A 13870-nucleotide genomic window follows, 5' to 3' on the forward strand; every position below is an offset into this window, starting at 1 on the left:
GGAGGTGATTTTTCGTAAGATAATACATTTGTAATTACCCAAACAAGAGGGAGGTTTTCGTAATTTAACCATAACTCAGGGGAGATCGTAATTTACCTTTTTAAATACAACCCCAAGAAAAACTTAAAAAAAAATTAATAAAAAAAAGAAGAGAAATCTCGAATAAGAAATCTATTTTTAAATTTTATTTATTTGGTAATATATACACCATTTATTATTATTTCCATTGCTTCATTTTCCTTTAGGAGAAAAAGACAATTATACCCCCAAAACCCCTCTTTCTCTCTCTCACCCCTATCCATCATCTTCTCGCACAGAAGTGAGGGAGGCGAAGAAGAGAAAGCAGAGACTCTGTCCGCTCTGTGTTTCCCCACAGAGTGTTTGATAATTGATACTCTCTCTCTCTCTCTCTTTCTCTCTCTAGAACAAGTGAAGAAAAAAGAGAAATGGATTTAGCCTCGAAAATCCAATTCATGGACCTACGCTCAACTTTCCTCGCCGGCACAACCCCACTTTCCCACTCTTTCCCCGCCGCCCTCCGCCCCCACCACCGCTCCTTAACCACCACCACATCCTCCTCCCTCAAAACCGCCGTCATCCACCCCACCCTATTCAAACACCCACCTCGAATCTCCTCCACCAAATTACAAGCCGTCGCCACCGAATCATCCACCTCCACCACCACCACCACCGCCGCCGGAGACGAAGAAGAAGACATTGAATCCCTCTTCTCCGCCAACAACTCCGACCCATCCGACAACTACAAGCGCGGCAGCAAAAAGAACTCCACCGGCGCCTCCTCCATTTCCTCCGGCGTGAGGCTGGAAAACGTAACCAAAACTTACAAAGGCACCACCGTGCTGAAGAACATCACCTGGGAGGTGAAAAAAGGCGAAAAAGTCGGGCTAGTCGGTGTAAACGGCGCCGGGAAAACAACCCAATTGAGAATCATCGCCGGTTTGGAAGAACCCGATTCGGGCAACGTAATCAAGGCCAAAAACAACATGAAAATTGCCTTCTTGAGCCAAGAATTCGAGGTTGTCTCCACTAGGACAGTTAAAGAAGAGTTCTTGAACGCATTCAAGGAAGAAATGGACGTCGCGCAGAGGCTCGAAAGGGTGCAAAAGGCGATCGAGAAATCGGTCGATGATTTGGATCTTATGGGGAGATTGCTTGATGAATTTGATTTGCTGCAGAGGAGAGCTCAAGCTGTTGATTTGGATGAAGTTGATATGAAAATCAGCAAGTTAATGCCCGAGCTCGGTTTTTCACCCGAAGATGCCGATAGGCTCGTTGCTTCGTTTAGCGGTGGGTGGCAAATGAGGATGTCACTTGGGAAGATTCTTCTGCAGGTATTAACCAAATTGTTCGTTCGATTCGTTTGTGTATTTGGAGGTCGAAAACTATATGTTTTGTTATGAATATGTTTCGATTAGTTCGGTCAAAGATATCAAGATTATGTTTGTGTGTGATGTTATGTATGAATTTGTGGGGTGTGGCGAGTTCTTGTTATCGTTAGTCTACATGATATCGAAATTGCGTAATGTGAACGATTCGGATTATTTACTATTTGCAGGATCTTGATTTGTTGCTTTTGGATGAGCCGACAAATCACCTTGATCTCGATACGATCGAGTGGCTAGAGGGTTATTTGAACAAGCAAGATGTGCCGATGGTTATTATATCCCACGATCGGGCTTTTCTTGATCAACTGTGCACGAAAATCGTCGAAACTGATATGGGAGTTTCGAGAACTTACGAAGGAAATTACTCCGAGTTTATACTTGCTAAAGCTGCATGGGTCGAATCTCAACTCGCTGCGTGGGAAAAACAACAGAAGGAGATTGGACACACGAGAGGGCTTATAAGTAGGTTAAGCGCCGGAGCAAATTCCGGTCGTGCTTCGACCGCTGAAAAGGTTCCGTCTTTCATATCTATTTGTGATTTATTAAAAAATATATATATATTTTCGATGATTTTTAGTTCTTTGAATTAAATTTGCAGATGAGTTAAGTGCTCGATGTTTCCTCGTTTCTTGATATTCTTGCTTTGATTACATTATATATGATGTTTTTTTTTTTTTTTGTTGTATAACGTAGAAAGATACCATTTTTATCGGTTTGTGGACCTTTTTTTTGTAATCATTATTTTAAATTTATGGGGGCAACAGAAGCTGGAAAAACTACAGGATGAGGAACAAGTGGAGAAACCTTTCTTCCGGAAGCAAATGAAGATTAGGTTTCCAGAGCGTGGAAGAAGTGGTCGATCTGTTGTGACAGTTAAAGGTCTTCAGTTTGGTTACGAGGATGAGGTAATCAATTTATTTAATAAAAAATTAAATTTGTTCGATGCATAAATAAGAATCAAGATTACAATTTCGTGCAGTCTTTGTATTTGCTTTTGCAAGTCGCGATTTTTAATTTGCATTGCAACTAAAGGTCAGATTGAAAAAAAAAACAGAGAACTCGAATATGCATTAAAATATTTTTTATATAAAGAATGTTTTTTTTGTTTGTTTTCGATCAGGTTTTATTCAAGAATGCAAATTTGACGATTGAAAGGGGAGAGAAAATCGCGATTCTTGGTCCAAACGGCTGTGGGAAAAGTACATTGCTTAAACTGATTATGGGCATGGAAGCGCCAGGTGGCGGTGAGGTTCTCGTCGGGGACCACAATGTATTACCGAACTATTTCGAGCAGAATCAGGTACTCTCTCTCGATTTCTGATTCTTTTTTTTTCTTAATATATATATTTTATTGGAAATTTGTGTTTATGTTTTCAGGCAGAAGCGCTCGATTTGGATAAAACGGTGTTGGAAACTGTGGCGGAAGTAGCAGAGGATTGGAGACTTGACGACATCAAGGGTTTATTAGGCCGTTGTAATTTCAAGACTGATCTGCTCGACCGAAAAGTTTCGTTTCTAAGTGGCGGTGAGAAGGTATATACCGATGAATCTTTCGCACATTTCTTTCTCGTATTACAAAGTTTTGCTAGTTTATTATCGGATGTTCTGTTGTTATTACACTGTTTCAACATATAAATCTCCAATATAATTTTGAAAAATCGTTTTTTTTATTAATTTTCTTTGCTCAACTGTTTGGTAGAATTTCGATTTTGCCATGGAGCATTTGGCTTCCACAAGTGATTTTCTGGTCGAAAGCTTTGCAATGTAGCTTTAGTTTTTGCTTCTCTTTAAATAAGCTATAATTTCAAAAGCTTCTATGCAACGACTTTTTTTTTGGCTTATTAAAGCTGCATTGGACATTTGTGCCGTTGTTAATTTTTATCTAAATCGAATCTATAACGGGCATTTCGGGGTATTTCAGAAAAATAACCTACAAAGTAAAGTTTTTTTCTTGCAAACACATCAAACTTATGAAGGGCAAATTACAGTCACCCCCCGCGTTGAGGTCAAATTACGAAAAAACCCCTCTTGTCTGGGCAATTACAACCACCCCTCAATTACGTATTGTCGTACACGTCTACCCTTGCAGTGTCAAATTTACCTACTGAATGATGGGTTTTTCCGTAAGACAATACATAGTTGAAGGGGTGGTTGTAATTACCCAAACAAGAGGGGTTTTCTCGTAATTTGATCTTACCCCAGGGGGTTGGCCGTAATTTGCCCAACTTATAAATTGACAGTTTGAAGTTGATATATATGTATATGGGTGTGCGCGCGCGCGCTTATGAAGGATATAAAATTGCTCCACCATTTTTTTATTGTATTTTGCAGGCTCGACTTGCGTTTTGCAAGTTCATGGTGAAGCCTTCGACTCTGCTCGTATTGGACGAGCCAACCAATCATTTGGACATACCTACAAAAGAGATGCTCGAGGTTTTTTTTTTTTTTTTTTGATTTATTCCTCATATTTCCTTCTTCAGTAGCTCCTTTACAATATGGCAATAAGTTTGTAATGATTTGCAAAAAAAATTTAATTGTAATTTTATTAGGAGGCGATAAACGAGTACGAAGGCACGGTTATCACAGTTTCCCACGACAGATACTTCATAAAGCAAATTGTGAATCGAGTCTTGGAAGTAAAAGACGGTGTTCTACAGGATTATGCTGGGGATTACAATGTAAGTATCGTAAACGAGTTTTTTTATTATTTATATACTCCCTCGTTTGGCAATTACGATAGGATCCGATAGATAATATAGTCAACGTTTGTCAAAGTTTTATCAAGTGATTGAGGTTTATATTAAATAACGGACTCGAATTTTACTCAACCCCTATTGTTGCATAAAATCGCAAATTCCAAACATAAGATGATTATTTATTACATTATCATGAGCGACAGAAAAATCATAAAACCCGGTTTTGATTCTATTGAGGCCTCGTTTGGCCGGATAGGTCTAGATAATATTATCAAGCTTTGTCAAGATTTATCAAGCGGACGAGGTTTATGTTTGAAATGGGCTCGGATTTTTAATCAAGTGAAGAATATTTAAATATTATTTTATTTTTTACAGTATTATTTGGAGAAGAATCTAGAAGCAAGGGAAAGGGAGCTCGAAAGGGAGGCCGAACTTGACGAGAAGAACCCAAAAACAAAAGCTAAATCCAAGATGTCAAAGGTAAAACCTTTTTTTTGTGGTAAATTAAGACCACCCCTGAGGTAAGGTTTAATTACGAAAAAACTCTTTATATTTGGGTAATTACAATCATCCCCGCAACTGTGAATCTTCTTACACGTGCGTCCTTATGGTGTCAAATTAAAGATAATCTTCTAAATTCCGTGGAATGTTCTCTAGTTTGTACTCGTTTTGTGCAAGAATGCAGTTTCAGATGCACCACAGTTTGATATTTTCAAGCCAAGAGACACATCTTATGATCATCTTGTTTTAAAATGTGGAGCTAGAATGTGGTAAATCGGGTACTTAATGGAGAATTTTCCACATAGTCTAGAAGATTCCACTAAATTTGAAACCGCATTACATTTTAATTTTTTCTTTTTTACCTTCAGTGGAGTTTATTATTATTTATTTATAGGTCCTTGGTTAACTATTTTTGAACAAATATGTATGTATTTGAATTAGGCGGAGAGGGAAGTTAGGAAGAAACAGAAGGTGCAGGCGTTTCAAGCGGCTAAACAGAAATCGAAATCATCGAAGAATTCGAAGAGATGGAACTGAAGATTTCTTTGAAGCTACCTATGATTTATGTAATAAAAAAAAAAGAATAAGGAAATGTTTGAATGTTGTGGATAGTTTGTTTAATTAATCTGTCTTTGTATATATAAAGTATAAACAACAGTTATAGAGGTGCCCTTTGTTAGAAAATCAGCAGCTCTGGTTTTATAAGCTGTCTTGAAGGTGATGTAACATTGAACAAATATGACGTCATCAATGTCACATATATTTATTCTAGGACTTTTAATCATTACTTTATGTTTGGTCTGAAGAATAATAGCTTGTTCATAGCTCCCCGTAAGGTCACTAGCAGAGCTAGAATTTAAAGTTTGCGGGCCAAAATGCATTGAATTTATATATTTTTATATAAAATAATATTTGAGAAATGAGGAGGGGTCATGACCCCCTTTGGCCCGATGCTGGCTCCGGCTTAAGGTGGTACAAAAGAACACAATCAAGGCTAAATTAGGTATTCTTTATCAAAATTCAAACATAAACAATTACAACTTAGTCCCCATACATATATAAAATAAAACAAGAAATAACTAATGAAAAACATTAAAAATGAAAAAAGAAAAAAAAAACCCAATAAATCAAATTTCCATCTTTCAAACACTAAGCCATCCTCTTAGAAACCCTAACCTTCAATCCATCCCTCATATATAGAATCACCGAACAATTCGGCTCCACCCGATGCCCGTCAACGACTCGAACCCGATAATTGTAAATGATGGTTGCCGCCACCATTTTCATTTGAACGAACGCCACTTCCTTCCCCAAACAAGTCCTCGGCCCCGCATTGAACGCTAGGAACTTGTACGACGGCTCGTGCTTAATCGAGCCGCGCTCGGTAATCCACCTCTCCGGCTTGAACTCCAAGCAATCTTTCCCCCAAACCGACTCCATTCTCCCCATCGCGTACAAAAAGAACATCACCTTCATCTCCGGGTGCACGTAGTGCCCGCTCGGTAGTATATCCGGTTGATTCGGTTCCTTGTGCTGGAAGGGCACCGGCGGATACAGTCTCAACGCCTCGCAGAGTGCACCATGCAAGTAAACCGCTTTGTTTGTGATCTCTTCGACCTTGAAAACCCTCGGAAATTCGCCCTCTGACGGATCTTGATCACTAATAACCGATTTCAGCTCTTCTAGAATCTTCCTCTCGACTTCTCGATGAGTCGAAACGAGCCACGTGAACCATGTTAGAGCCGAGCTAGTAGTGTCGCGCCCGGCAATCATGAGATTCAAGATTGTGTCTCTCAAGAACTTATCCTCATCAGCGGTTTGGATCGGATCTAGGGTTTGGGAGATCGAATCTCCACCGTTGATGTAACTTGTTAGCAAATCATCACCATCACCATCTTCATTTTCATCTTCTATGAATTTCTTCTTCTTTCCGTCTCTCAGTTCATCGCGTTTCTTCGTGATGTATTTGCCGATGACATCATCGAGAATCTTCGAACCGTCACTCATTTTTCTCTCGGAACCAACTCTAAGCCACCTCAGCATCTTCCATATTTTTTCAGGGAGCACGTGTCTCAAGAAAATAGCTTCCTCCACGTCATCCATCGCTTTCGAAAAAGGAACCTCCGGCAAATCGACGGAGAGACAGCCTGGATCGAAACCGGTAACTAAAGCACAAGTCGTATCGAATGTCAGCCGTTGGAAAATATCCTGCAAATCCAAAACCCAGTTTTCTTTCGACGCCATTTCAAGAACCGGGACAAGCCCGTACGCCACCTTGTCGCGGCTGATTTTCACCAGAAAGCGGTGGAAGCGGCGGTGGCTGAGAAAACCCCTGGCGGCACGGCGCTGGTGCCGCCACGAGTCGGCGTCGGAGTTGAATATTCCATCGCCGAGAACGTCGAAGATCTCCCGGAATTTCGGGCCTTTCGGGAAGTTATGGAAGTTGGCGCTCATGATGTAGTGCACGTTGGCTGGGTTGACTGTGCCGAGAATCTCCATGCCGGAAAACCAGGGCCCCTTGAAGTGGAAGGTGCCGCGGCGGGTACGTCGGAGAATCTCCGTGCAGCCGTCGTGGATACGGCCGACGTGGTGGAGGAGCGCCGGCAGCATTCCGATCAGCGGCCAGTTCCATGCTATACGCTTCTTGTTCCGCCATAACCACAGGGCGAAAAACCACACCGCTGCAAGAATAACTTCAAACCCCATTAATGTGTGTGTTGTGTGTCAGTGTATACTGTGTGTGTGTGTGTGTATACATATATATATATATATATATATATATATATATATATATATATATATATATATATATTTATTTTTGGAGTTACGCAGTTAAGGATTTCTGGTGGAAGGTGAAAGGATTGGATTATGTAGAAATTAAATTTTGTATGGATTTATGTAATTAAATTTCCATGCTTTCTTACTTGTAAACTTTGTCTACTTCCCAGCTGGAAAATAGTCAGTAATGGCGGATATATATATATATATATATATATATATATATATATATATATATATATATATATATATATATATATAATTGTATGGAATTATATTGTCACCTCCTAAACTAAATATCATACAATTCAATTAATCAACGAAGGAATGAAGTATGGCAGTATAATTGGTTTAAATCTATATAGCACGGACACAGAAACGGTGATACACGGAAACAGTAAACGGCGTATCCTAAAAATGGGGATATGAGAGTTTTGGGGGAAATGTGTAAATATTAAAAGTATGAGGATATATTTATGAATATGTTATATAAACATATATAGGTTTTTATGATATATAATTTTTTTTGTATATTTTCATGCAAACATATTCGAAACGTTAAGTAGTTGAGGTTCTCGTACTACATATTTGAAATGCCAATTCTGATTTCTTAATGAAAGTTATTTTTAATTATAATTTGAAATAAACATGTAACTCAAGCCGATATATCACATAATAGGCAAAAATGGAGGTACAAATTTTAGGGTTAAATACAAAAATACCCCTGTACTGTGGACTTTATATCATTTACCCCCTATACTACACATAAATACAAAAACTCCCTCACATTGCATTTTTTTCCAAAAAATGACGAAAATACCCCTACTCAAGCATAATATATATATATATATATATATATATATATATATATATATATATATATATATATATATATATATATATATATATATATAGTTTGAGCCATTTTCCACTATATATTTTACCATTTTCAGTCAATTTTAGGTTGAAAATTTTAGTATTTATACTTTTTTTTCCAAAATATCTAATTGCTTACATTTTTTTTTTATTTTCTAAATAAAACCTTTTATTTTTATCATTTTGAGTTTCTTCATTTTTTTTTCTTAAATGTCTTCCGGTAGTTCAAACATCCGAAGATTACAAACATCTTTACAATCCTATTATTGTTGAGAATTTGAACTATCGGAAGACATTTAAGGAAAAAATGAAGAAATTCAAAATGACAAAAATAAAAGGTTTTTATTTAGAAAATTTAAAAAAATCTAAGTAATTAACTGTTTTGAACGAAAAAATAAAAAAATAAAAATTTCCCAAGTAAAATTGACCGAAAATATTAAAAAATATAGTGGAAAATGGCTCAAACAAACTTTTATATTTATAGGTTTAGCAGGGGTATTTTCGTCAGATTTTGGAAAAAATATAATAGCAGGGGAGTTTTTGTATTTATGTGTAGTACAGGGGTGTTTTTGTATTTAACCCTAAATTTTATCCAGGGTCCAGGGGGTGTATATGTAAACTAGTCGAGTAGAGCCAAACGAATGATTATTCAAAATTTTATCGAGGTTTTAAAGTTATGTGTTTTTGAATTTAGTTAAATAAGAAATCTAGCTTCGAGCGAAACAAAATTCGAACACGAGTATATTATCTTGACTTTTTTGTACATATTTTATCATATTTTTTTCTTCGAATCGGGCTCATATTTGAGCCGAAGTTTATGATCGGATGAAAATTTCATGTGTCCAAGTTTGATTAGTCATGTTAACAAACCGATTATATTTAAGGGTGTTCACTCAGCCGATAAATCGACCAAATCAAACCGAACCGAACCGAAAATTCGGTACGTGCCAAATACCAAACCGAATATGATGTACGATATATAATATTGATGCCCAATATGTTGTACCGTACCAAATACCGTAATATTTAATAAATATTTATTTATTTATTCTAAATCCATTAAGGTTATAACAAATTATAAAATACTTTTAGATTGACAATTTATTTCATTATTATAAATTAGCTTCTATTGATAATCACGTTTTGTTTTTAGGGCCGGTTATTAAAATTTGATATCAAATTCAAGAATTAACTAGTTTTAGTATTTTTTTTTTACCTTTTTTAGAATTAAAAAAAAATGCATATTCGGTTTTACCAGTACTAGACCGAAAAAACCGAATAAATTTGAAGTACCGAAATTATGATTTAGCGAAATTCCGGTATGTGGTTCAGTATGATTTTATCGAATGAACACTCCTAATGATATATATCAAAAAAAATATATATTTTGGACTTATAGGTAATATTAATTCCCTAATGTTTTTGGTAATTTTCTAAATATATCCTTTATTAAGGTCATGTCTTCTTATTTCCAAATTTTATGGTCGATTTGGGAAAGGAAAATCATAAGTTAACTTGTATATTATATTTCCTTTTTTTCCGGGGAATTCCCAAATTAAAAATTAGGTCTACTTATTCATCGAAATTCCAAATATAAATAAATAATAATAATATAATATAATATATGCACATTACCCCAAAAAAGAAGAAAAAACGATAGACGAGCCGGCGCCTGAGGAGCCGATAGACGAGCCGGCGCCTGAGGAGCCGATAAACGAGCCGGCTGAAGAGAATCACGTGGAGGTGAAGAAGAAGAAGAAGGGGAAAGCCGAGCCGAAGGCAAGCAACAAAGCAGCCGACGGGAGAAAACCTAAGCGAGCTAAGGTTTCGAAGCCTGAAACGGAGACGGAGTACTTTGAGGAGAAGCGTAATTTGGTATAACTTCTCTTATTCTAGCGTATGATTTTCAGGCATTGATGTTTAATTTTAATGATTTTTTGAAGGTTTTTTAATTGGTCCTAAATTGAAATTTTATCCAGACTAGTGCAATGGATTTTTATAATCTATCTGAATATATTCTAGGTCAAGTATTATTGTTGGCTTTCGAATTACTATTTATCTTGCTTACTGGTGTTAATTTATTTTTGAACGAAGAAGGTTAACTCTACATCTGGTGATTTTATTGTGTGTTATGGGTTGATTACATGGAATATATATAGAGAAATATTGTATAGAGAAATATTGTAAGGTAATAGAGTTTGACTAGGTAACTAAATCCTAACTAATCTAGGTAACCGAATCATACTAGAATCCTAATATTACAAGAGTTCTATAATATAATATTCTCTAACAGAATATATTCTAGGTCAAGTGTTATTGTTGGCTTTCGAATTACTGTTTATCTTGCTTACTGGTGTTAATTTATTTTTGAATGATGAAGGTTAACTCTACATGTGGTGATTTTATTGCATATGTGTGCTGTTTCGGTGTTATCGAATTTGAAGATTCTTCGACACTCTTAATATGCCTTAATTCTTATATGCACTATTTTTTTTTTGTGCAGGAGGATCTCTGGCAGCAGGTTTTTCCAGTTGGAACGGAGGTGAAAACATGCTTTTGTTGTTGAAATTTTGGCAGCCTCGTTTTTTTTTTATCTCGTTGTTTTAATGATCATATGTTTGATGTTTTTTGTTCCTTTTTGTTGGTGGTTTTTCATTGGCAGTGGGATCAGTTGGACATGGTATATCAATACAAATGGGACTTCTCTAATTTGGAAGTGAGTTGGCTATATCTTGATCTCTCTTTCTATTTTAACCTATGAAATTTGTTGATGGGCTGTTCTTTATTATATTCTATGGTGAATCATAGTTTACCAACACTAGAGTGTTTGTATAAATAAAAAGAAAAAAACTGAAGAGGTAGGGAACCTTTTGTGCTAACATTGCTTGAGGACTTTGGCAGGAGGCATTTGAAGAAGGTGGAGAGTTATATAATAAGAAGGTCTACCTCTTTGGCTGCACAGAGCGTAAGTAACCATTATTGCATGGATCCGCCTTTTTGTGTTTGAAAATGTTATAGGCAATTAATGTTGCGTATTTTATGTATGAGAATGAATATATATCTGTACTTTATCCTATGAGTTTCTGTAGCTGGAGTTCAACTTTTGGCTCTAGCCTCTAATCCATCGATTTGATTGTTTGTCATGCTTAACCATTGTTTCCTTTTGTGCTGAACATAATTCTTGCTTCGGTTCAAGATTAACTTCTTAAATTTCTTAATGTTTTTTCATAAAAAAATGCTTATGTATTAACATCTTTCTTGCTACTGTCTCTTTCAGATTTTTATGTTAACTTTATTGTTTTACTTAAACTAACCTACCATTATTTCTGCAGCTCAATTGGTCTCTTTCCAGGGTCACGCAAAAGTTACAATGATCCCTGTCGTGGTAGCTGTAAGTCCTTAAAACTTTTTCCAAATATAAAGACATTTTTTATGATGTGGTCATTTATTCTTTCATTGTTATAAAGTTGTGTGGTTGATCATATTTGGTTATATGTATATGCAAGGCTTCAGTGATATGTGTGAAGTGTTTTACATTTTCTGTTACCTCTGCTGCAAGTGTATAATTGTGTGTTTTGGTGTAGTTTCTGTGCAAATAGTGGAACCAACTGTTTTTTTTCACATCTTGAAGTTGCTTTTAATATTGTTTGTGCTTCAAATAGAGGGGCCATCCTGTGTTTGTTTTAACGAAATAAAATTGTAAAATGTCAGAAAGCAGTATGAACTTACATATCAAGCTTTTCATAGATTTCATGTTTGATTTGTGTCGGTTTGTGTTATTGTAAAAGATTTAAATATGTGAACTATTTCAATTATGCTGTTGGGTGTTGTTATTGTCTAATTCGTGGTGTATTAATTGTCTTCTTTGATGTCATAAGTGGAGGTTATTTTAGATTGTGTTTATTATAGTGTTCTCTGTTTTCTTGTTAATCCTTCTTTCTTGATTGTGGATTTTTCTAGTATAGAATAATTTTTCTTGTTTCATTGATATCGTTTTTGTTAACAGGTGGTATCCCCTTTTCCTCCTTCTGATAAGATTTTGGATCCAACAAAATGGTTTGGCTGCTCAGTTCCTTGTGGTTTGGCTGCACAGTATTAATGTGATTGTACTTGTCATCTTTTGGCAGATTTCTACCATCCTTTCCAAGAAGATGAAACTGAACAGAGCACGGTGGTGCCGATCCTTTTTCCAATAGATCCCCAGCCAGTAAGATCATACTTGTGATACTAATTTGTATATAGCATGAAAGCTTAGCCAGTTTACATATTGAACTTTTTCCTCAACATTCACAAGAATTGTCAGATCACTTCAGAAAGATACTTAACCATCGTTACACGACTAACTTAATTTCAAATTTGCCCTCCAGGTTTTCTGTGAGTTTGACTGGGAACTAGATGAACTAGAGGTATGCTGAAATTTATGTTCTTCGTAATAGTGTTTTTAGCATACCCACAAATCATTACTGGGAGCTTATTTTAAAATGATAAATTTTTATTCAGGAGTTCACCGATAAACTTATCGAAGAAGAGGAGTTATCTGCCGACCAAAAAGAACCCTTCAAGGTAAATCTGCACGATTCAATGTTTTCACTTTTCTACTCCCTATTTCATTGTTTTCTGGATATTAACAAAAGAATTTATGTAGGATTTTGTGAAGGAGAAAGTTCGAGAAGCTAAAAAGGCCAACCGCGAGGTACTTTTTTCAACTATGGTGGAATATATTCTAGCTAGTTGATTTTCTCTATTTATCGTCTTATCTTAAACTGTGAGCCTTCTTTCTGTATAGGCAAGGGAAGCCCGTAAGAAGGCACTGGCTGAAATGAGTGAGCAAACCAAGGCTGCTTATGAGAGCATGAAGTTCTACAAATTTTATCCTGTCGCTTCTCCCAATGCACCCGATGTATCAGGCGTCAAGGTAAAGTATTCTCATTCTTAGTGCTAATATATATATATATATATATCGCTCATTAGTCAATACAATGGCCAGTAACTAACTATTTAGAACGAAATACGAGATGACAACACTCGAATAATGTAAAGAAGAAAATACTAAATACTTAATTGTGTGTATTTGCAGTCATCCTTCATAAACAGATACTATGGGAAGGCTGACAAGATTATGTGAGTGGACTAATTTTTTGTAGTAAAGAAGAGCAACTATTGGTCATCACTCGTTATCGTCTACTATGCTTTGGTGTTGGAATTCTTAGCTCGAGAAATTGAGGAGCAGTACAATGCCGAGAGTTCGAGAACAGATTATTGGGTTTCTTTCTTTTCTTAGAACATGTAAAAACTTGAAGAGGTTATAAGGTTAAAAAGAGGGTAATGAGGTTTTGTATTATTCGTATGAATCGCCAGTTTTGTAGTACAATTGACTGAATTCACGAGCTGTGTGAGTTCATTGAATTATTTCATATTTTGTTCTTGCTTTTACTATTTTTATTTTTATTATTTTGATTTTTAATGATACATTCCGTTTAGAATGTATTCCCTTCCAAATTTTATGGTCGATTTGGGAAAGGAAAATCATAAGTTAACTTGTATATTATATTTCCTTTTTTTCCGGGGAATTCCCAAATTAAAAATTAGGTCTACTTATTCATCGAAATTCCA

At 36.0% G+C, this 13870-nt stretch overlaps 3 protein-coding genes across 3 annotated transcripts; 2 read left to right on the plus strand and 1 right to left on the minus strand.

Annotated features, from left to right (window-relative positions):
- Positions 1 to 5473, plus strand: ABCF5 (general control non-repressible 5). The gene is made up of 9 exons (XM_012989752.2): positions 1 to 1352; positions 1577 to 1918; positions 2171 to 2311; positions 2527 to 2706; positions 2784 to 2939; positions 3738 to 3839; positions 3956 to 4084; positions 4478 to 4582; positions 5045 to 5473. The coding sequence occupies exons 1-9, from the start codon at positions 447 to 449 to the stop codon at positions 5138 to 5140; spliced, it is 2157 nt and encodes a 718-aa protein (XP_012845206.2). The 5' UTR covers positions 1 to 446; the 3' UTR covers positions 5141 to 5473.
- Positions 5474 to 5591: 118 nt separating this feature from the next.
- LOC105965055 (alkane hydroxylase MAH1) lies at positions 5592 to 7351 on the minus strand. Its single transcript, XM_012989564.2, has one exon. The coding sequence runs from the start codon at positions 7307 to 7309 to the stop codon at positions 5753 to 5755; it is 1557 nt and encodes a 518-aa protein (XP_012845018.2). The 5' UTR covers positions 7310 to 7351; the 3' UTR covers positions 5592 to 5752.
- A 2529-nt stretch (positions 7352 to 9880) lies between these two features.
- LOC148768918 (protein HEAT INTOLERANT 4-like) lies at positions 9881 to 13690 on the plus strand (the record flags this gene model as incomplete). The annotated part of the gene is made up of 12 exons (XM_088821381.1): positions 9881 to 10132; positions 10761 to 10799; positions 10920 to 10973; positions 11159 to 11222; positions 11590 to 11648; positions 12264 to 12313; positions 12365 to 12464; positions 12625 to 12663; positions 12758 to 12820; positions 12903 to 12950; positions 13044 to 13172; positions 13335 to 13690. Coding segments are annotated over 12 exons (945 nt in total), but the record flags the coding sequence as incomplete, so codon positions are not given.
- Between the last annotated feature and the right edge of the window lie 180 nt (positions 13691 to 13870).

This window comes from Erythranthe guttata, chromosome 8 (assembly GCF_056151865.1).
Source record: "Erythranthe guttata isolate IM_541 chromosome 8, IM_541, whole genome shotgun sequence".
Classification (NCBI taxonomy): domain Eukaryota; kingdom Viridiplantae; phylum Streptophyta; class Magnoliopsida; order Lamiales; family Phrymaceae; genus Erythranthe; species Erythranthe guttata.